This window comes from Vitis vinifera, chromosome 12 (genome assembly GCF_030704535.1).
Source record: "Vitis vinifera cultivar Pinot Noir 40024 chromosome 12, ASM3070453v1".
Lineage (NCBI taxonomy): Eukaryota > Viridiplantae > Streptophyta > Magnoliopsida > Vitales > Vitaceae > Vitis > Vitis vinifera.
The window spans coordinates 18,179,449-18,203,605 of NC_081816.1; the positions used below are offsets into that span (position 1 = coordinate 18,179,449).

Consider the following 24,157-nt stretch of genomic DNA (forward strand, 5'->3'; position numbering starts at 1 on the left):
GCGAGTACCGGAGAAGGGTCCGGGCGAGTACCGGTAAAGGGTGGAATCCGGGCGAGTACCAAAGAAGGGTCCGGGAGAGTATCGGAAAATGGTGGAATCTGGACGAGTACCAGAGAAGGGTTCGGGCAAGTACCGGAAAAGGGTGGAATTCGGGCGAGTACCGAAAAAGCTCCGGGTGAGTACCGGAGAAGGGTCCGGGCGAGTACCGGAAACGGGTAAAATTCGGGCAAGTACCTAAAACGGGTAAAATTCGGGCGAGTACCGGAGAAGGGTCCGGGCGAGTACCGGAGAAGGTTCCGAGCAAGTACCGAAAAAGGTCCGGGCGAGTACCGGAGAAGGGTGGAATCTGGGCGAGTACCAGAGAAGGGTCCGGGCGAGTACCGAAAAAGTGTGAAATCTGGGCGAGTACCGGAGAAGGGTCCGGGCGAGTACCGAAAAATGGTGGAATCTGGGCGAGTACCGTAGAAGGGTCCGGGAGAGTACCGAAAAATGGTGGAATCCGAGCGAGTACCAGAGAAGGGTTCGGGCGAGTATCGGAAAATGGTGGAATCCGGGCGAGTACCGGAAAAGTGTGAAATCCGGGCGAGTACCGGAGAAGGGTCCAGGCGGGTACCGGAAAATGGTGGAATCCGGGCGAGTACCGGAGAAGGGTCCGGGCGAGTCCCGGAGAAGGATTCGGGCAAGTATCGAAAAATGGTGGAATAGGGGATCGAACTCGGGCACGATGCCAAGGAACCACCGAACTAAAAGGGGGTAGGGATGTCATTACTAAGGCTCAAAACACCTAAACAGACAGGGGATGCCTTAAAACAAAACTCAGAGCAAAATAGGGGGACTCAAGATGCAACTGCTGACATACTAACCTTGATAAAAAAGGGATATGCCCCAGTATGACGTCCAGGGACTGCCAACAGATGACTCGAAGAAGCCAGAAATCAAACACCTTCATCATGACAAAAGAAAGGGGTATGCCCCGGTGTAACACCAGAAAATGCCGATAAATGACAAGCGAGAAATCACAATCACCACTAACAAATGGAACGAAGGGGGTATGCCCCTATAGGACAAACTCACAAATGTGACCAAGGGTGAAAGAAAGGAGTTATGCCCCAGTCTAAGATATCAATATCATGTCAGAATCCCATAACCGCACATATGGTTAAAGTCAGAGAGCTGAAAATATCACAATCATCCATTTCTAAGGAAAAAAAACCCTCCACTCTAATCCACAACATCCAATATCCACAAAAACTGATAGGGGATATGCCCCAGTGTGTACATCTGAAACTCAAATATCTTAATGAAAACTCTGGAATACATCACTGAAGACCCACTCATTTGAACTAACAAACAAGACAATGAATGGGATATGCACCCCTGCTGGGTCGATGAATACCGTGAATCTGATCTCGGGTCAGACCTCAGAAGCACTCTGCTATATGAAGAAACTGGGCTAAATGCTGGGCTTACTCAAACTTTGATGTCCATAACATTGCTAGGAGAAACAGAATGCCTGGGTACATGTATAAAGAGCCAAAGCCAGCATGCAAGGATGGGAGCATGCCCCAGTAAAAACGTGTCAAAACATCAGGCAAAGGTGCCCTCAACGGTCCCAACTCTCTATATCATCTATCTCTGATCATGGACCTGAGGCAAGTAAACTGAATGGAAAGACAATATGTGACCCTCGATATCCCCCGAAGTAATGGAGACCTGTCAACATCCTATACTCAATCAGTAGACGAAGCCTGTCCGAATGAACCGCATCGAAGCAAACACGAGATCTCATGGCCTTAGGGTGGTCTTACGACTCGAACCGTAATGTAGGCCAGGGGTAAAAGGTTAATGAAACGATGGGAAACAAAGACCCAAATCTCCCAATAGATAATGCCAAACCCCTGTGTGCGCAATGTCAAATATCGCATAACCATGTGAGCAAGGTGACTCAACCCTGCATCCAAATAAAAAAACAAACAATAGGTGATACGCACCAAAGAACTCATCGTTCATGAAGTGAAACGACAATCGACGAGGATAGAAGCAGACGAAAAGGGACAAGATGAATGATGAATGGGTGTAGAAGAAAATGGAGAAACCAACTGGGATATAAATATAGCAATATGTGACAACGACGAACAACTCATCCTAAGAACGCCAAATCAAAGCAAGTCACTATATGATGGGAATGGTGATGTAGACAATGATCCAAGGGCCTAGTGCCAAGGAAACCCAAACCTCACTCCCAATGTGTCGCCCAGATCCATGGTGAGAAGGATCGTACAATGCTCTCATCCGACTCTTAAAGGAAAAAGAAATCTCTCAAACCCAAAACCACCTCTGATGATCCCAAGTATATCAACGAATACCAGTCAGGTTTTTTTTTTTTTTTTGGGCCGAATTCCATACTATCACAATCCAACAAAAAGAACCCCAAACCTCTAATCTTGACCGACCCCTTCAACCTAAGAATCTTGGATCAAAGCTTACAGGTGCAATGAAGGGTGTGACAAACCTGACTGGTAGCTCTGGGACGAGAGCGCATCATCATCACACAAGGGAAAACAGAAGTGAAGTGAATAGAGATGATAGAAACTGGACTAACAGGTAGACGGTGTGAAGATGCAAAATGGAGACGAAAAGAAACAGGCAATGATGCAAGAAAGAACAAACGAAGAATGACACCATGCCCACAATGCTCATAGATCCAATCAATAAATAAAAAGCGCACAAGGGTAGGCCCCCAACCTAGGTCAGAAAAGGTATGCAAGGCTGAATGAAAGAAAAGGCCATAATAAACCACGTGAGGCTCAAAGGGCTAGCAATAGTATATATCAATGTATGGGTGTGCAATAGGGAATATGGCTACTCGAAGTGACGGCCACCCATCCTCTGACCATGATCTCACGCATAAAACTTCTTCAGCTGATCCACATTAACTGGCTTTGTGAACTGATTTCCATCTAGGTCTGTCAACCAGGCAGCTCCCTCTCGAGTCAGATCTCGAATGACATAAGACCCACTCCAACTCGGTCTAAACTTGCCTCTAGGGTAGCTGATCAATCCCCCGAGGACTTTCAAGACTAGGTCACCTCTCTGGAATTTCCTAGGCTTGACCCTCTTTCTGAATGCACGGGTCATCTTCCTCTGATAGGCCTGAACATGATCTGCCGCCCTCAATCTCTTCTCATCCAACAGGTTAAGTTGATCATAACAAGACTGGGCCCACTCGGCCTCGGATATATGCTGCTCTAGTGCTACTCTCAAAGATCCCATCTCAATCTCAACAGGTAGCACTGCCTCCATACCATACACCAAAGAATATGAGGTAGCTCCAATAGAGGTACGAAAAGATGTACGATAAGCCCACAATGCGAAAGAGAGCTTCTCTGACCAATCCCGAGAAGTCTTGACCATCTTTCTCAAAATCCTCTTGATATTCTTATTTGCGGCCTCAACTGCTCCATTAGTCTGCGGCCTGCACGCAGACGATCTGTGATGCTGAATGCCATACTCTTGAATCAACGTGTCCACCTCGCCCCTGAAATGCACCCCTCTATCAGAAATCAACTCGTGAGGGACCCCGTATCGGCAAATAATGTGCGATCTGATGAATTTGGCCACCCTGGCCGCTGTCAATCTAGCATAGGAAGTGGCTTCCACCCACTTGGTGAAATAGTCAATGACTACCAAAATGTACTCATGCCCACTGGAAGACTTGGGAAAGATCTTCCCAATAATATCAATACCCCATACTGAAAATGGCCAAGGGGATGCAAGTGCATGCAACTCAGAAGGTGGCACGTGTATCAAGTCTCCATGCATCTGACACTCCTAACATCTCTGTACAAACTGGCAACAATCTATCTCCATGGTCAACCAAAAGTAACCAGTCCTCATGATCTTACGTGCTAGCATATGACCTCCCATGTGTGGGCCACAGACCCCTGCATGAACCTCTCTCATCACTCGATCTGCAGATGCACGGTCTAAACATAATAATAACAAGCCATCAGGTGATCTCCTATACAACGCATCCCCGCAAACAACAAATCTGGTGGCCAACTGTCTCAATGCTCTCCTATCCTTAGCCGAGGTTGACTTTGGGTAAGCGCCGCATGACAGAAACTGATAAATATCATGATACCATGGCAGCTCAATCTGATCCTCTATTTCTCCAATCAAACAATAGTAAGCTGGTGCAGACTTAGTCTCAATCAGCAATGGCCTAACATTCACCCCCGTACGGATCACAATTAGAGAAGCCAAGGTGGCTAATGCATCGGCAAACTGATTCTCCGCCCTGGGCAAATGTATATACCTTAACACATCGAATCTATCAATCAACTGGTCCAAGTAAGCATGGTAGGGTTTCAACTTCTCATCCTGTGTCCTCCAGATACCTTGAGTCTACTTTATAACCAAGTTGGAATCCTCGTGGATCTCCAACTGTCTAATGCCAAGATCAAGTGCAGTCTCCAAACCTGTAATGCAAGCCTCATACTCTACAATATTATTCGTCAACCGGTGATGATCAGAAAATGCTAACCGGACTGATCTGGGGATATGATCACCCTGTGGTGATATCAATAAGATACCAATGCCAAACCCCGACTGATTGGCGGCACCATCAAAGTACAATCGCCACCCCGTAATACTAGTCATTGAAACAATCTGCTCATCAGGGAAATCATCATCAACTGATCGGTCATCGGATATCGGCAAAGAAGCTAGATGATCTGCAACAATGCTTCCCTTTACTGACTTCTGCGTGACATAATGAATATCAAACTCTGTCAACAATACCAGCCATCTCATGAGCCTACCGGTCAGAACAGGCCTGTCAAATAGATACCTCAACGGGTCCAATCGTGAGACCAAGAGCACAGAATACTCTGTCATGTAATGTTTAAGTCTCCTAGTGGCCCAAACCACTGCTAAGCAAAGGCGCTCAATCATAATGTACTTGCACTCATACTCAAGCATCCTTTTACTCAAATAATAGATGGCTCGCTCCTTCCCCAAATCATCAAGTTGAGCTAGCATGCATCCTAAGGCCATGTCTGAAACTGATAAGTATAGAAGCAAAGGACGCCCTGGTGTGGGAGGCACTAAAACCGGAGAAGAAAGGAGACACTCCTTAATCCTCTCAAAAGCGCGCTGACAATCATCATTCCAAACTGTAGGCTGATTCTTCCTCAGAAGGCGGAAGATAGGCTCACAAATGTCTGTCAGTCTAGCAATGAAACGATTGATGTACTGCAATCTACCTAGGAATCCCCTTATCTCTTTCTCAGTCCTCGGGGTAAGCATGTCAAGTATGGCTCTAATTTTCTCTGGATCAACCTCTATACCTCGCTCACTAACAATGTGTCCCAGTAATTTTCCAGAAGTCACCCCAAAGGTGCACTTCTTGGGATTCAATCTTAGCCTGAACTGTCTGATCCTCTCAAAAAACCTTTGTAAGGCTGCTAAGTGATCTACCCTGTCTCGGGACTTTACTATCATGTCATCCACATAGACCTCGACATCTTTATGCATCATATCATGGAACAGAGTAGTAGCAGCTCTCTGATAAGTGGCTCCTGCATTCTTCAACCCAAATGGCATAACTCGGTAGCAGTAAGTACCCCACTCAGTAATGAAAGAAGTCTTCACCATATCCTCTGGAGCCATCAAAATCTGATTATACCCAGAAAAACCATCCATGAAGGATAACATCGGATGCCCTGCAGTGCTATCAACCAGCATATCAATGTGTGGAAGGGGAAAATCATCCTTAGGGCTGGCCTTATTCAGATCTCGAAAGTCAACACAAACTCTAACCTTACCGTCCTTTTTGGGAACAGGGACGACATTAGCCAGCCACTCAGGATACTCAACCACTGACAAGAAGCCAACAATGAGTTGCTTCTAAATTTCTTCCTTAACCTGCAAACTCCATCGAGGGTGTAGTCTCCTCAATTTCTGCTTAACGAGCCTAGCATGTGGTAAAATGGGCAGGTGATGCTGCACTATGGTGGGGTCAAGGCTCGGCATGTCCTCATATGACCATGCAAATACATCCCAGTATGACCTAAGCAGGTCAATCAATCTACTCCTCTCATCAGGAGATAGAGAAGAGACAATCCTAATCTCCCTAGGCTGATCTGGTGCCCCAAAATCTATCAACTCTGTGCTACTAGAAATGGGTGTGACTTTCCTATCCTCCGTATCAGAATCACACTTTGACTGACCACCCAGTGGGTCATCTGTATCTCCCACATCATCAACATCATATATATGTGTCGTGGGTGCTGGTGGTGCAATCAAAGGAAAATGTTGTGACACATTTAAGTACTCGAAAATACTCATATCATTATTACCATTAGAAATATCATCAAAGCGGGTGACAAACCTGGACATAGTGTCAAAAGAAAGAGGTGGGTCCATAGAGTCGGACGCTCCCTCAACAGAAGCAAAATCAGAAGTAACGACATCAAGGACTGACTCATCATCAAGTACGGAAACTCCAGATACGTCGAAAGCAGAAAGGGGTCTGTGTGGGGCTGCATCAAGGATACGACCAATGCCTACAAAATCCATATCATTAGTGTGGGCATCAGGAATAGAGTCATCCTCATCAGTCTCGAGTACAAAAACTCCGAACATGTCAAAAAAAGTATGGGGCCCGTGTGGTGCTGCATCGAAGATACGGCCTATGTCGATCATGTCCATCTCGTCAGTGCCATATCCCAAATCCATAGGTAGGTCATAATTAGGGACCTCCTCGGGGAAACACATAGAGAACATACTAGCTCGGTCCGGTGATGGGGGCGTGACTATCATGGCACCAGGTGCCTCAGTAGTCCCGGTGTCCAAATGAATCTGACCCAGGGCCTGCTGGATGTCCTGAATCTCAACTGTCTCTGGAATGTGAACAGTCCCCTTTGTGCGAGGTGTATGCTCTGAACCCCTAATGAAGTAGTCGGCCAACTGGAAGGTGTATGGGCGGAGGGGATAATCAAATGGAATGCCAGACATGCGAGCCTTCACCCTATCCCTACGCAGCTGTGACATATAACGTGCATCAGCCTCTGTGGGGATGTAACCTAATCCGTTGGGCGTGTCGTGATCAACTGTGAAAGTAAACTCTTGAGGCCCCTGCTGGCGGTGACCCAATCCCATGCCATGCAAATAAGACATGCCTCTCATCATGCTGAGCACCAAAATGTTGTTGTGCTGGTCAAATGATATAGGTACCATATCTCTGCTACCGTCCTCTAAGCTGACAACCTGAACCTCATCGAACGTAAACCCGGTCAAATGTAAGTCATCCTCCCTGTGACTGATATGTAATACTGGATCAGTCGAAGTGATAATATTTCTATCAGACTATATCGTGATAATGCGCCCCTCGTGTATGAACTTCACCTTCTGATGAAGGGAAGATGGTATAGCATCGACCTTATGAATCCACGGGCGGCCAAGAAGCAGGTTAAAGGATGACTGAATCCTCAAAACCTGAAATACTATGGAGTAACTAACTGGCCCAATCATGACATGTGTACTAAGTGTACCCATAACTGTCCTCTGAGTCCCATTATAAGCTCTAACAGTCTGTGTAGAAGGCCCAAAATCATATGGTGAAAACCCAAGCGCAATGGCAGTAACCAATGGACAGACGTTCAGGGCAGAGCCATTGTCCAATAGAACAAACGGCACCCGACGACCTAAACAAGCAACATCAATGAATAAGGGTCGAACATGATTTGATCCCTCTGGTGGCAAGTCATCATCAGAAAACACTATACATGTAGCTCTATCAGCTGTCAACATGTGAATAAGCCCCTCTGGGGTAGTAGTAGTGTCAACCCTAATCTGGCCAAGGGCTCTGACTAATGCATCTCTGTGTGTACTAGATGAGGCCAAAAGGCTCCAAATGGATATGCGAGCCTGAGTAGTGCGTAGTTGGCGTAATATCTCATCATCTTATCTCTGAACCTCCTCTCTAGCAGCTATACCAGCAAATGGCCTGTCAACGGGTGGAGGTTGTGCTACCCTTCCACTCCGTGTAACTATCTGAACATCTCTATGAGGGGGCCTATATTCCTCTAGGAACAGAATGAAGGGTGTCATAGGTGGCACATGCTGTAAGTATACTGGTGATACTGGAGGCGGCCCATAAATCCTGTCCGGGGTCAAACTGAATGGCCTGGGGATCTGTTGTCTAGGTATATATCCAACAAAATTTGACTCCTCATATAGACTGATCGGATGAGGAGCCTCTCCATCCCAACCCATCATAAATATCTCATCCCCTGCAAACTCAATCAAATGTACCCCTTCTGGGGGTGGAGGTACTGCTCTAGTGTCATGAGTAGGTAGCGGGTCTGTGGCTACACCCGGGCGCCCCAAATCAACCAAGTCCTGATCAATCAAATCTTGAATGGCATGTCTCAGTGCTGAACAACTGTTTGAATCATGGCTTGCTCTCTGATGGTATGCACAGTGAAGATTTGTCCTGAATCCCGGGGGAGTAGGTTGTAGTGGTGGTCTAGGTGGTAGTGGGGCAATCAGTCCCCCCTCAACCAATCTCTGAAAAGCTTGGCTCAGTGGCATCCCAAGCTGTGTGAACTGTCTAACTGGCCTCGGTGGAGGTGGTGCTCTATACTGACGATGGAACTGCATAGGCGGCCTCTGGGGTGCCTGTGTAGCATATACTGGCTGTGGTGGCAGATGTAGATAAGTAGGCCCTACTGGCCTAATGGGAGCAACTGGTCTGTACTGATCATGTTGTATCATCTGATAAGGAGTGCCTAAAAACTGACTCTGAAACGGAGGACGACGTGAAGACCGGTGTCCTATCATGCCAATAGTACCAACATCTAAGGGCCTGGGGCCTGATCCCGACTTCTTCCCCTTTGAGTCTGAAGGGGAAGAATCTGCCCATAAACCTCTAGATATACCCTCCTCAATGCCATAGAGGGCCTGCACTAATGAGCCAAAGTCTGTCTGAGAGAAGCCCATGAGATGCCTAGCAAAGCGGGGCTGAAGGCTGCGCATAATCATACTGATCTGATCGCGCTCTGAAGGTCTATCAATAATCTGTGCTATCTTCTCCCTCCAATGGGAGATGAATGCAGTGACTGTCTCATCCGGCCCCTACCTAAGGGCCTCTAACTCCCTCTGGGATACATCTACTATAGTATTGAAAGAATACTGTCTAATAAACTCCTGTCCCAAATCAGCCCATGTCCTACGTCTCGAAGGGTCCAATGAGGCAAACCAATGCTGAGCAGCACCACTCAACGACCGAGGAAATAACATAATCATTTGTGCCTCATCCAGTCTATGCCCGCACATAACAGTGCTGTATAACTGCAAGTGAATATGGGGGCACCCTATCCCCGTGTATCTCTCAATGTCCGGCATGCGGAACTCAACAGGCAAAGCTGCTACTGGCATATCATCATATCCATCCCAACCCATAATCCCATCAGAAACATGTAGTGATCTCATCCTCTGCTCAATCTTATCAATACGAGCCTAGGTATCATCAACAATCTGTGTTGGTGCCACAATAGAATGCGGCGTAGTCTCAGTCTGACCATGCAACACAAATGCTCCAGCCTGGGGAGCTGACTGAACCGGTGGCGGTGGTGGTGGTGGAACTGCGTAGTCCTGCTGTATAGTAGGTCCAGACAGCCCAGATGGTGGTGGTGGTGGTGTTGTGGTAGAGTCATGCAGGGTGCTCCCCGGAATCGGCAATGGCTGGGCCTGGTGCCCATCAATCCTCTGACCCAGTCCAAAGATAGCGTCCCTAAGTGACGCTATGGTATCGGTAATCTCAGCCAAATGGTCAACGGTAGCGTACTGAGGGTCCATATCTCTATGATTTGGTATCTGCTCTAACTGGCTGGGTGAATCCGATCCTCTAACCAGTCTATCTCCAATCCGGATCCAAGCTCGGGAACCCAGGTCGATCTCAATCAATAATCCTACAAAAGGAAAGGGGTACGTCAGTCCCCGTGACTATCAATCCTGAAATCAAACTAGGAACTTATAACTAAAATCTTCCGAGAGAATGAACTGACATGTGATGTCAATAGCTAAACTGATATATGGTTCCACAGGCAGGAATGGGATTCTGACATGGTGACACCTCAGGGGTAATGTGACTCAAAAGTCAAAAAAAGAGAAAAGGCAAGTCCTAAAAGACTAGATGACTATACCCACAGGGATACACAACCTAAGGTCCTAACTAACAATCAATCAACAATCAAAGTGACATGCTGGCCACGCATGTATCCATGAAATCCAGCTCAGGGCTATACAGGTCTTCATTGCTCAGATATCCATCTTTTCCATAGTGCTCCCAAACATCGATATAGCCCTTATGCTAGACCCTATTCCAAACCCCTAGCTTGGTCGAAGGCGAACAATTGGGAATGACTCCCAAGAAACACAAGCAATCCATGAGGAATAGTTGACCAAGACTAGTGATTCGGAAGTAAGGCAGCAAGCAGTCATGCAAGGGAAGGAGCGATCATACAACAAATAGTCATGCACAAAGAGATAGCCTACCACACATCTACACACAATCTAATCATCTAAGTCTAATCCCAAATGTCATAGCTAGATACCAATCAACAATGAGCAAGCATGCTAGAATCCAACAGGTGAACACACAAGCAACAACACATCACAGGTGCAAGCCAAATACCAGCCAACTACGTGATCATTAGTCATCTACGTAGCCTAAGAGTCTACTTATCAATGAACCATGTGCTCCAATATACCCAACTCAAGTTCAAGCTTGATCTTCTTATGAAACCAGAGATTCTGGGTTCGATCCCCAGCGGAGTCGCCAATTTGTAGACCCTTACCCGATCCACTGGACCGACGCGACTCGCTTTTAAAAGAAAAGAACGAAATGAAAAAGTTGGTGTTTTCCAGTTTTGAAAAACCCACCCCCGGTGAGGAACGGTGTTGTTTGGAGTAGCCACTTACTTTTTATTTTTGTTTTTAAAATGGGGAAAAATAAGTAAGAACAAAAACCCCTAATGACCCCAGTATGGAAAAAACGGTCTACGAAAACTGGATTCTGGGTCCGGGGATCAGGTTACCCGTTGGGAAGGTACCTCATGCGAGGTAGCACCCCTCTAGGCCCGAAACTCGGTCTCTACTAATGAATTGGGTATGTGGGAGCATATGGGTCAAAGGTCAAATGAAACCCTAGGCTAAATAGATGTCATGAATCACACAATCCTAATTGGTATTTGGCAAGCATATGAATTCAACCAAATAAAACAATGGGTGCGTACCTGTGGTCCCTAGCCAAGCGCTACATAAAAGGTCAGCCAAACACAGATAAACACATAACAAACATTCAAGATTAAGCACCATGCATGCATATGAATTAACAACCAAAGCCAACGATGCGTACCTGCGGTCCCTAGCCAAGCGTTGCAGCAGAGGGTGAGTCAGTCACGCAACATGTATTCAAAATCAAGCATCAAAGATTGTGCTAAAAAGGAAGATAGCTGGTTGAAATGAGGTAAGGGACTCCCCCAAATGTCATACAAATCGAACTAGACTCATCTAGACCACACCACCCATAACTTCAAAATTGCCCATACTAACTGAAATCAAACACTGACTTAAACCTTCAAGATGGCTCACAAGTGCCTTATAGCAAATGGGTTTGAGCCCCCATGGATAAGGGCTTGAAAAATGCCAAAATCGAGGGCTACCTAAAGTCCTCCAGCAGAATAGGTTGAACTAGTTCTCAACTGGTACAACCTATTGAGAAGAATTCCCAAATTTTTCTAGAAAACTCCTAAATGAGTGAGCATTCAAACAAAAGAAACGACACTCAATCCCGAGCCCGGATGAGTGAGAACCAGACAAAGAAAGGCAGGTGTTCCTCATGGCTGACAGAGGCAGCCAGCTATGGTGCTGAACTGGTTGAACTGGTTTCCAACCGGTTCAGCCAGTTGATAAAAAATCCCAAATTTGGTCAGAAAGTTCCTAAGTGATTAAGGAAGAAAACAAAAGAAACGGTTCTCAATTCTGAGCTCGGATGAGTGAGAACCGGACAAAGAAAGGCAGGTGTTCCTCATGGCTGACAGAGGCAGCCAGCTATGGTGCTGAACCGGTTTCCAACTGGTTCAGCCAGTTGATAAAAAATCCCAAATCTGGTCAGAAAGTTCCTAAGTGATTAAGGAATCAAACAAAAGAAACGGTTCTCAATTCTGAGTCTGGATGAGTGAGAACCAGACAAAGAAAGACAAGTGTTCCTCATGGCTGACAGAGGCTGCTAGCTATGGTGCTGAACCGGTTGAACCGGTTTCAAACCGGTTCAGCCGGTTGGTAAAAAATCCCAAATTTGGTCAGAAAGTTCCTAAGTGATTAAGATAAACAAAAGAAAGGGTTCTCAATTCCGAGCCTGGATGAGTGAGAAACAGACAAAGAAAGGCAAGTGTTCCTCATGGCTGACAGAGGCTGCCAGCTATGGTGCTGAACCGGTTGAACCGGTTCCAAACCAGTTCAGCTGGTTGGTAAAAAATCCCAAATTTGGTCAAAAAGTTCCTAAGTGATTAAGGAAGCAAACAAAAGAAACGGTTCTCAATTCCGAGCCCAGATGAGTGAGAACCAGACAAAGAAAGGCAAGTGTTCCTCATGGCTGACAGAGGCTGCCAGCTATGGTGCTGAACCGGTTCCAAACCGGTTCAGCCGGTTGGTAGAAAATCCCTAATTCGGTCAGAAAGTTCCTAAGTGATCAAGGAAGAAAACAAAAACAATCATGTGTGGCCTTTATTATCCACACCCAAGCAATACAATCTTCATATCAAAGGGAAGAAAAGATGATGAGGAAGGAGAAAAAGCATATGAAGACGAGGAAGATAAACTGTAAGTAAAGAAAATTCAGCGTGCTTACCTCAAAATCTCCACCAAATATGATCCGTGCATGCCAATGATGACTTCCAAAACTGAGAGGCTGTCACTCTCCTCTTCAAAAAAACCACAATGCTGAAGCTTTCCCCCACACTCTTAACTCAGAAGATGCTACTGACCTTTTGTTTTTCTCACCAGCAAAATTTCCCCTCTCCAAAATGTCAAAAGGTCCTTTGCTCTCCTATCCTCTCACCTTTTATACTCATACCCCTCTTAGCATTTGAGCCTCCTGGGTTCCAACCCCTTCAGCACCGAAATTCCCTTCATCAGCATGGGAACCACACCCCTCATTACTTCTCTTAGACTTACAAGGCCAGCTCACTCCCTTCAGTTTTTTCAGCTTGCTTCACCACCAAGAATCCATATGGATTCGTGGTGGGCTGCAAGGAACCCAAACCAAGGCCTAAAATGGACCCACAACATTGCCCAAAACCGATCTGGAGCTTATGGGCCTGAGCCATGTAGGATTTGGGCCTCAAAATTACTAGAATTAGTGTTCTACCTCAGCTGACTCAATGAACTTGGCTGAACCGGCCGAACTGGATGCCAACTGGTCGAACAGATGGAAAAAAATTCTGAAAATTTGACATAATGTTCCTAGTAGAATAAGGAATCCATTAAAAAAAACGGTGCGTGATTCCAAGTTCGGAAGAGGGAGATATGATCAAAACAATTACCAAAAATCAGTGTTCTACACCGGCTGACTCGATTAACCGGCTGCCAACCAGCCGACCGGTTGCAAAAAATTTTGAAAATTTTACAGAATGTTCCTGGAAGAATAAGGAATCCATAAAAAGAAACGGTTCTTGATTCCGAGTTTGGATGAGGGAGATACGATCAAAACAAGCCCGAGTGCTCCGAACCTCAACATGCCCCTATAAACCCCAACTAAGCTAAAACATCGGGATGACCCCACTTCCTTCCTATAGCATGATGTGAACGACTAGGAAAATGGCCATGGTGACCCTCCGAAATGAACCACATATGCACCACAATGGACCACAGACAAACCCACACAAGGCTCGGACACCGACTAAGCCCAAAAGGGGCCCTAGTGGTGCCATATGCGAACGATGGGTGGATGTGACACCCGAAGGATAAATGCCAGTGTTGAGGGACAAAATTGAGGGTCTACAGGAGGTCATGAGTACTTTGATGATAGAGTTGTTGATTGGTCTGGCTATATTCCTTATCATATTCCAGGTTTTGAGGATTCCCACGTCCTTTAACCTACTTTTGGGCCAACCTTGGATTCATAGGGTCGGGGCTATTCCATCTTTGCTTTATTAGAAGGTGAAGTTTATACATGATAGGCAGGTCATCACAATACAGTCTCCTAGAGATATGTTTGCCTCCTCCGAGTCGGTGCTTCAAATCAGTCATAGTGAGGATGACTTATTTTTTACTGGGTTTACATTTGATGAGGTGCAGACTCTTGAGGTTGAGGACTTCTATAAAGATTTTGTAGCTATGTCATTTGATCAGCAGAGCAGTACGGTGGTACTCGACATGATGAAGGGTATGTCTTTTATGTATGGTTTGGGATTGGAACGACGTCAACATGGACCCATAGAGTTTGTGGCTACTGTCGATCATGATACACCATTTGGGTTTGGGTTTGTTCCTATAGAGGTTGACTATAGATATATGGCGCATCTGCACAAAGAGAGAGTGAGATCCTGTTTGACTTGCATACCATTCGATTATCCTGTTCATCCTTATAGGAAGAGCTTGGCAGATTACTTCATCAGAGGATCAGAGGTTCATCCATATATGGGGGATTTTGGCACTATGACTGATATAGAGGGAGTGGATGAGCTTTAGCATTAGTTTCACCATTTACAGTTAGGAGATGAGACTTTTGGTGCACCAGTTTCAGTGATGATTACTCATTCATCACCAGATCGAGCCAACTTCTTATCTTTGTGTTTTCCAGAGGAGACCACTGATTGTGGAGTAGATGTTGAGCCTACTGGGATGATTGATGGAGTTGTTCCTTGTGATGAGTACCGAGATGAGATGTATATGATGAGTATGAGTCAGATCGCCGAGATGGTTCAGTTTGAGCCTGCTTTACCATTCAACTTGTTCGGGGTGTCTGTTATCGAGGTCGCCAAGGAGATCCAAACATTCCTTGGTTCAGAGCTTATAGAGTATGTTACAATTGGTGATGATTTGTTTGAGGACATTTTTAGCCCTATTGAGGGAACGTTCGACTTTGTGGACCCACCTCTTTCATTTGACATTTTGTTGGGATTTATTTCCCATCCTGACGATATTTATGATTCCTCATCTATGGATTTGAGTATTTTCGAGCATTTTCATGTCTCTTGTGATAGTATTTGTATATCTACACTCCACTCACCCACTCTATAGATACTTGATATAGATGATGAGATCGCGCAATCTGATTCAGATAAAGATTCTTCTGATCATGACTCAGATCCCACAGATGAGAAAGTTTCACCTACTATAAAGGATGTTGAGACTATTGATTTTGGCATAGAGGATTAGCCTAGAGAGCTGAAGATTGGTTCACCACTGTCTACAAACAGGAGGGATAGACTTATTCATTTACTCAAGTCATACTTGGATGTTTTTGCATGGTCTTATAAGGACATGTTGGGTCTAGATCTCTCTATAGTCCAACACCATTTGCCTATCTTGCCACATATCAGACTAGTTAAGTAGAAACAGAGGCGATTGCACCCACACTGGAGTCTACAGGTGAAAAAGGAAATTCATAAACAACCCAGTGTTGGATTTATATCAGTTGTTAAGTATCCAGAGAGGCTGGCTAATGTCGTCCCCATTCCCAAAAAGGATTGCAAAGTTAGAGTTTGTGTTGATTTTAGAGACCTTAATAAATTCAGCCTTAAGGATGACTTTCCTCTCCCACATATTGATTTGTTGGTTGATAACACTGCAAGGCATTTGATGTTGTCTTTCATGGATGGATTTTTGGGGTATAATCAGATTTTGATGGCTCCAAAGGATATGAAGAAGACAACTTTCATTACTGAGTGGGGTACCTACTATTAAAGAGTTATGCCATTTGGGTTGAAGAATGCAAGAGCTACTTATCATAGATCCGCTACCACTTTGTTTCATGACATGATGTATAGGGATATGGAAGTTTATATGGATGATATGATTGTGAAATCCCGAAGTAGATCAGATCACTTAGCAGCTTTAAAGAGATTCTTTAAGAGGATTCAGAAATTCAAATTGAGGTTGAATCCTAAGAAGTGCACCTTTGGAGTGACTTCTTGGAAATTGTTGGGGCATATGGTCAATGAGCAAGGCATAGAGGTTGACCCAGATAAGATTAGAGTCATACTTGACATGTCTATGCCGAGGACTGAGAAAGAGATCAAGGGTTTTCTGGGCAAATTACAATACATCAATTGTTTCATAGCCAGATTGACAGACATATGTGAGCCTATCTTTTGTCTTTTGAGGAAGAATTGACCAATATTTTGGAATAATGATTGCTAGATTGCATTTGAGAAGATCAAGGAATACTTGGTTTCTCCTCCTGTTTTAGTGCCTTCTATGCCAGGACGTCCACTTCTTCTGTATTTGTTAGTTTCAAACATGGCTTTGGGATGTATGCTAGCTCAGCTTGATGACTCAGGGAAAGAGTGAGCAATTTACTATCTGAGTAAGAGGATGCTAGAGTATGAGATGAGATATGTTATGATTGAGCACCTTTGCTTAGCGTTAGTTTCGGCCACCAGGAGATTGAGGCATTACATGACTGAGTATTCAGCGTGTTTGATTTCTCGACTAGACCTATTCAGGTATTTGTTTGACAGGCCCGCATTGACTGGTAGATTGATGAGATGGCTCATATTGTTGACAAAGTTTGATATTCAGTATATTTCTCAGAAGTCTATTAAGGGAAACATTGTCACTGATCACTTAGTGATTACTACCAAAAAGTGCTATTTTGTAGACCTAATTATAATGGTTTTAAGCACCTTTAAGTAGTAATCATATTCATTTAACCCAATTAATTCATTAAGGTCCTTAGTAATTGGTTTTAACCATTTTGTGGCAAGTTTACATGTTTTTATCAGCTTATGAATCGATTCAAGCATGCCAAATGATGGAGGAGCTACTTGTACAAGTTAAAGCAAGGATTTTGGACATTTACAGGCTTGAATTTCAAGTGGAAACACGAGCACAAGCAAAGAGAAGCAAAGAGGAAAAGCAAGCAAAGTGAAGAGAAGCAAAGAGGACAGCAGCTGCAGTCTTCTTTCACACTTTTGGAGTACTTCCCGAAGTCCATTTTTTACATACTATATACCATTTCAAAGCTCTGGAAGTCAAGAATCCAACGCTTCAAACCGTGTACGATTTGGAGCTGAAATGAGGAAGATATGGCCTTCGGAAGCCAACTGCTCCAGCATATGCGAAAATTTCGCATTCCACAAGAGGTTATGCGAAATTCGCATAACATTCGCATATGGTTCGCATAACCCATGCGTGTTGTGAATTTTGCTCTGCCCTTTGCCGACTCCACTTTAGATATTTTCCTTTGTATTTTGTGATGTAATTTCCTTTATTATCCTTGTAACTAACCAATCATAAGCTTTGGCTTTTGTAAAGACTTTATAAGGGGTGGAAATCACCTCTTGGAATATATGGAATACGTATTACGTTTTTACACTTAGAATTTTACAGAGCTCTCTCGTTCTCTTTTCTCTTTACTATTTTCTTTTTCTTGGAAGCCAAACAACCTCTAAGGATGTTTGCCCGGAGGATGAGAGGCTAAACTTTCGGTTTCTTGGAGTAAAGGAAGCTAGGTGAAAAGTCCAGATGAAAAGGTGGAAAGCTTCCATGCATTAAATTCAGGTAGTTGGAATTCATAAATGGCTTCTAAATCCAAAGTTTTGCTTTAAACCCCTTAGAATCATTTTGAATGACCAATACATGGTAAGCTTTAGGTCTTTATGGATGCTTATTGCTAGATTCATATTAGTCCATTAGTTATCATGTACGAGTCATTGGAAAGTGATTCAAGGTGAAGACCCATAGTGTCTTAAGCCATTAATGGACCTTGACTACCATTTCTATTGATCTTTTATGGATTAAATCTTCATTGTTAAACCTATACCGGTTCGGGAAATAACTATAGGTTAAATCCCCAATGCGAGGAGAAAAATCCGGAATTTTCCACTTTCTATTCTGAACTTGATCCTAGCAACCCTTAGCTCCGGGAGACTTTCTTTCTTCCATTTTTAATTAGTTTATGTTAGTTTAGTTTCAAACACTTTCAAAACAAATTTTATTTTCTTTTAAACTTTAAGTTTTTGATTAAGGAAATCATTAAATACAATCTCTAATTTTGAGTATATCACTGGTAGAATGAAAACCCATCCCAGAGTTCGACCCTAGAGCCACTATACTATAGTAGCTTTGCTACATTAGTATGAGGTCATAGGTTTTATAAATGTTTTTGATTAAATGACCCATTTGGAGTTACACGCGAATCAAAATGGCGCCGTTGCCGGGGATGGTGCCACTTTACAGTGATGCAACCTTTTAGAGGCTACTTGTGATTTCCATCACAAGTTTGGTGAATTTCTTTTTCACTAACTTCATTTCCTTTCATTTTATTTTTGTTAGGTTTATTTTCATTTTCTTTCTAACCTTAACTTTTTTCTAGGTTTCTTTTGTTTTTGTTGTTTTTGTTTTATTTCAGGTAAGTAGTAACTTTTGCATGCCCTATTGGATTCGGGACCAAGAGGGAAGATTAGTAAGGATTGAGAATCCTCAAGACACAGAGTTGGATATTTGTGTTAACATCATGGACCCTCCACCAGAGGATCAGAATTCTCAACAAGGTCAAGGGGGTAATCCCAATGCATATTTATCCATGAGGGATAGAATGCACCCACCAAGGATGAGTGCACCCTCATGCATCATACCTCCTCTTGAGCAGTTGGTTATAAGGCCCCATATTGTGCCCCTTCTACCAAATTTCCATGGAATGGAGAGTGAGAATCCATATGCCCACATCAAGGAGTTTGAGGAGGTTTGCAATACCTTTAGAGAGGGAGGAGCTTCAATAGACTTGATGAGACTCAAGCTATTCCCTTTTACTCTGAAGGACAAGGCAAAAATATGGCTTAATTCTTTAAGGCCAAGGAGCATAAGGAATTGGGTTGATCTTCAGGCCGAATTTTTGAAGAAATTTTTCCCCACCCATAGGACCAATGGGTTGAAGAGACAAATCTCAAATTTTTCTGCTAAGGAAAATGAGAAGTTCCATGAATGTTGGGAAAGGTATATGGAGGCCATCAATGCTTGTCCTCATCATGGCTTTGATACATGGCTCTTGGTGAGCTATTTTTATGATGGAATGTCTTCCTCCATGAAGCAAATTCTTGAAACCATGTGTGGGGGAGATTTTATGAGCAAGAATCCGGAAGAAGCCATGGACTTTTTAAGTTATGTGTCTGAAGTGTCAAGAGGATGGGATGAGCCCAACTCAAGAGAAAAAGGGAAGTTTCCCTCTCAACCAACCCAAAATCCAAAAGGTGGAATGTACGTATTAAGTGAAGACATGGACATGAAAGCTAAAGTGGCAACAATAGCAAGGAGGTTGGAAGAACTTGAGTTGAAAAAGATACATGAAGTCCAAGCCATTTCCGAGACCCAAGCCCATGTCATGCCATGCACCATTTGACAATCATGTGATCATGTGGTAAATGAATGCCCAACCATGCCAGCTGTGAGAGAGATGTTAGGTGATCAAGCCAATGTTGTGGGGCAATTTAGGCCTAACAACAATGCACCTTATGGAAACACCTATAACTCAAGCTGGAGAAACCATCCAAATTTTTCTTGGAAACCAAGACCACCTCCATACCAACCACAAGCCCAAACCCAAGCACCTCAACAAACCTCTTCAGTGGAGCAAGCCATTGTGAACCTAAGTAAAGTCATGGGTGACTTTGTGGGTGAACAAAAGGCAATCAACTCCCAATTGTATCAAAAGATTGAAAATGTAGAGAGTTCTCAAATTAAGAGAATGGACGGGATGCAAAATGATCTATCTCAGAAGATAGATAATATTCAATACTCCATCTCTAGGCTTACCAACCTCAACACTGTGAATGAGAAGGGAAAGTTTCCCTCAACCAAGCCAAAATCCCAAGGGTGTTCATGAAGTTGAAACCCAAGAGGGGGAGTCTTCAAAGTTGAGGGAGGTTAAAGCTGTGATCACTTTAAGGAGTGGAAAAGAGGTTGATCAACCCCTGCCTAAGGTGAAGCAAGATGAAGAACTCATGTCAAAGAAAACCTTGGTCAAAGAGAGCAATAACCAAGAAGAGAAGAGTGGGAAGAAAAGTGCATCCAAATCAAGCATTGAAGAAGAGCCAAGGATAGTGATTAAAGAGGATATGATGAAGAAACATATGCCTCCCCCTTTTCCTCAAGCTTTACATGGAAAGAAGGAAATCAAGAATTCATCAGAAATTCTTGAAGTCTTGAGACAAGTGAAGGTGAATATACCCTTACTTGATATGATCAAGCAAGTCCCCACATATGCAAAGTTTCTAAAGGACTTGTGCACGGTCAAGAGAGGGTTACATGTGACAAAGAATGCATTCCTCACTGAGCAAGTAAGTGCTATCATTCAGAGTAAGTCTCCAGTTAAGTATAAAGATCCGGGATGTCCCACCATTTCAGTCAACATTGGAGGGACACATGTGGAGAAAGCTTTACTAGACTTGGGGGCAAGTGTGAATTTGCTCCCATACTCTGTGTACAAGCAACTGGGACTTGGAGGATTGAAGCCCACAACCATCACTCTCTCTTTAGCTGACAGGTCAGTAAAAATCCCAAGGGGGGTGATAGAAGATGTTCTTGTTCAAGTTGACAAATTCTACTATCCTGTGGATTTTGTTGTGCTTGATACTGATTCCACTGTGAAGGAAGCAAACTATGTACCAATCATCCTTGGGAGACCTTTCCTAGCTACCTCCAATGCCATCATCAATTGTAGAAATGGGGTGATGCAGCTCACATTTGGGAATATGACCTTGGAATTAAACATATTGCACCTATGCAAGAGGCATCTTCACCCAGAAGAAGAGGAAGGATTGGAGGAGGTGTGCTTGATCAACACCTTGGTTGAAGAGCATTGTGACAAGAATTTACAAGAGAGCTTGAATGAAAGCCTTGAAATGTTTGAAGAAGGGTTACCTGAACCCTCTGATGTTCTACCTATCATGTCTCCTTGGAGGAGACGGGAAGAGATCTTACCACTGTTCAACCAAGAAGACTCACAAGAAGCAACTGTGGAGGACCCTCCAAAGCTTGTTTTGAAGCCGCTTCCTGTTGATTTAAAATATGCATATTTGGAGGAAAATGAGAAATGTCCAGTGGTGGTTTCTTCAACTCTTACTAGTGATCAAGAGGATAATCTTTTGGGAATCCTCAGGAAATGCAAGAAAGCCATTGGATGGCAAATTTCTGATCTGAAAGGGATTAGCCCTTTGGTGTGCACCCACCATATTTATATGGAGGATGATGCAAAACCAGTGAGGCAGCCCCAGAGGAGGTTGAATCCGCACATGCAAGAGGTGGTGAGGGGTGAAGTTCTGAAGCTACTCCAAGCTGGGATCATATATCCCATTTCAGACAGTTTGTGGGTGAGCCCCACCCAAGTAGTCCCAAAGAAATCTGGAATCACTGTGGTCCAGAATGAGAAAGGGGAGGAAGTCTCTACACGCCCTACCTCAGGATGGAGGGTGTGTATAGACTACAGGAGGTTGAATTCAGTGACTAGGAAGGACCATTTCCCATTGCCTTTCATGGACCAAGTCCTTGAGAGAGTCTCAGGACATCCTTTCTATTGTTTTCTGGATGGGTACTCGGGGTACTTCCAAATAGAGATTGATTTGGAAGATCAAGAAAAGACAACCTTCACTTGCCCCTTTGGTACTTTTGTGTATAGGAGAATGCCCTTTGGTCTATGCAATGCTCTTGCAACTTTCCAAAGATGTATGCTGAGCATCTTCAGTGATATGGTGGAGCGCATCATGGAAGTCTTCATGGATGACATCACTGTTTATGGAAGTTCTTATGAGGAGTGTTTGTTGCATTTAGAAGTTGTTCTCCAAAGATGTATTGAGAAAGACCTAGTGCTAAATTGGGAGAAGTGCCATTTTATGGTACAACAAGGAATTGTCTTAGGACATATCATCTCCAAGAAGGGCATTGAGGTAGATAAGGCTAAGGTGGAGCTTATTGTTAAGTTGCCACCTCCCACAAATGTTAAGGGAATTAGGCAATTCCTTGGACATGCCGGGTTCTATAGGAGGTTCATTAAGGATTTCTCAAAAATCTCAAAGCCTCTTTGTGAACTCTTGGTAAAAGATGCCAAGTTTGTGTGGGATGAGAAGTGTCAGAAGAGTTTTGAGGAACTGAAGCAATTCCTCACAACTGCACCAATAGTGAGAGCCCCAAATTGGAAGTTACCTTTTGAGGTAATGTGTGATGCAAGTGACCTTGCTATGGGGGCTGTCTTAGGGCAAAGAGAAGATGGAAAGCCCTATGTAATTTATTATGCTAGCAAAACTTTGAACGAGGCTCAAAGGAACTACACAACTACTGAGAAGGAGTTGTTGGCAGTAGTTTTTGCCTTGGATAAGTTTCGTGCTTATTTGGTAGGGTCCTCTATAGTGGTGTTTACTGACCATTCCGCTTTGAAGTACTTGCTAACCAAGCAAGATGCCAAGGCAAGATTGATAAGATGGATCCTTTTGCTCCAAGAATTCAATCTCCAAATCCGGGATAAAAAGGGGGTAGAAAATGTGGTAGCTGACCACTTGTCAAGACTTGTGATATCACATGACTCACATGGTCTGCCTATCAATGATGACTTCCCTGAGGAGTCTCTCATGTCAATAGAGGTAGCTCCATGGTATTCTCACATTGCAAATTTCTTGGTTACTGGAGAAGTACCAAGTGAGTGGAGTGCCCAAGATAAGAGGCATTTCTTTGCTAAGATCCATGCCTATTATTGGGAGGAGCCTTTTCTCTTCAAATATTGTGCAGATCAAATCATAAGGAAATGTGTTCCTGAACAAGAGCAATTAGGAATTCTTTCCCATTGCCATGATAATGCATGTGGAGGTCATTTTGCCTCCCAGAAAACAGCAATGAAAGTGATCCAATCAGGTTTTTGGTGGCCCTCTCTTTTCAAGGATGCCCACTTTATGTGCAAGGGATGTGATCGGTGTCAAAGGCTTGGTAAGCTAACACGCCGAAATATGATGCCCTTGAATCCCATCTTGATAGTGGATGTCTTTGATGTTTGGGGGATAGACTTCATGGGACCATTTCCAATGTCGTTTGGACATTCCTACATTTTGGTGGGAGTGGATTATGTCTCTAAGTGGGTAGAAGCAATCCCATGTAGGAGCAATGATCATAAGGTGGTTCTTAGATTCCTCAAGGACAACATCTTTGCAAGATTTGGTGTGCCTAAGGCCATTATCAGTGATGGAGGAACCCACTTTTGCAATAAACCTTTTGAGACTCTTCTAGCCAAGTATGGGGTTAAGCACAAGGTAGCTACACCTTATCACCCTCAAACAAGTGGCCAAGTTGAGTTAGCCAACCGGGAAATCAAGAATATACTGATGAAGGTGGTGAATGTGAATAGGAAGGATTGGTCTATTAAGCTCTTAGATTCCCTATGGGCTTATAGGACCGCTTACAAGACCATTCTTGGGATGTCTCCTTATCGCCTTGTTTATGGCAAAGCGTGTCATCTGCCAGTGGAGATTGAATATAAAGCATGGTGGGCAATCAAGAAGCTCAACATGGATTTGACAAGAGCTGGGTTGAAGAGATGTTTGGATTTGAATGAATTGGAGGAAATGAGAAATGATGCTTACCTCAATTCAAAAATTGCAAAAGAGAGGTTGAAGAAATGGCATGATCAATTGGTAAAACAAAAGAATTTTGCCAAGGGACAAAGAGTCTTGCTTTATGACTCTAAGCTTCATCTTTTTCCGGGAAAATTGAAATCAAGATGGACGGGTCCTTTCATAATTCATGATGTGCAATCAAATGGAGTAGTGGAACTACTCAACTTCAATAGCACTCAAACTTTCAAAGTGAATGGGCATCGTCTTAAGCCTTATATAGAATCATTTTCCCGAGACAAGGAGGAATTCATCCTCCTTGATCCACCTCT

The 24,157-nt window shown here is 43.9% G+C and overlaps 1 protein-coding gene across 1 annotated transcript; it reads right to left on the minus strand.

Annotated features, from left to right (window-relative positions):
* Positions 1–2,901: 2,901 nt before the first annotated feature.
* LOC104881013 (uncharacterized) lies at positions 2,902–5,310 on the minus strand. Its single transcript, XM_010659567.1, has 4 exons — positions 4,420–5,310; positions 3,888–4,344; positions 3,448–3,752; positions 2,902–3,180 (listed from the first exon to the last, which is right to left on the minus strand). The coding sequence occupies exons 1-4, from the start codon at positions 5,308–5,310 to the stop codon at positions 2,902–2,904; spliced, it is 1,932 nt and encodes a 643-aa protein (XP_010657869.1).
* Between the last annotated feature and the right edge of the window lie 18,847 nt (positions 5,311–24,157).

Bases quoted from the DNA above. Each gene is read 5' to 3' on its own strand.
- LOC104881013 (XM_010659567.1), bottom strand. From the start codon at position 5,310: ATGCTTACCCCGAGGACTGAGAAAGAGATAAGGGGATTCCTAGGTAGA. The intron at 4,345-4,419 runs GTTATAAAGTAG...TACTTGGACCAG, and splicing joins TCCACGAGGATTCCAACTTG to TTGATTGATAGATTCGATGT. The intron at 3,753-3,887 runs GTTACTTTTGGT...GGCCATTTTCAG, and splicing joins ACGTAAGATCATGAGGACTG to TATGGGGTATTGATATTATT.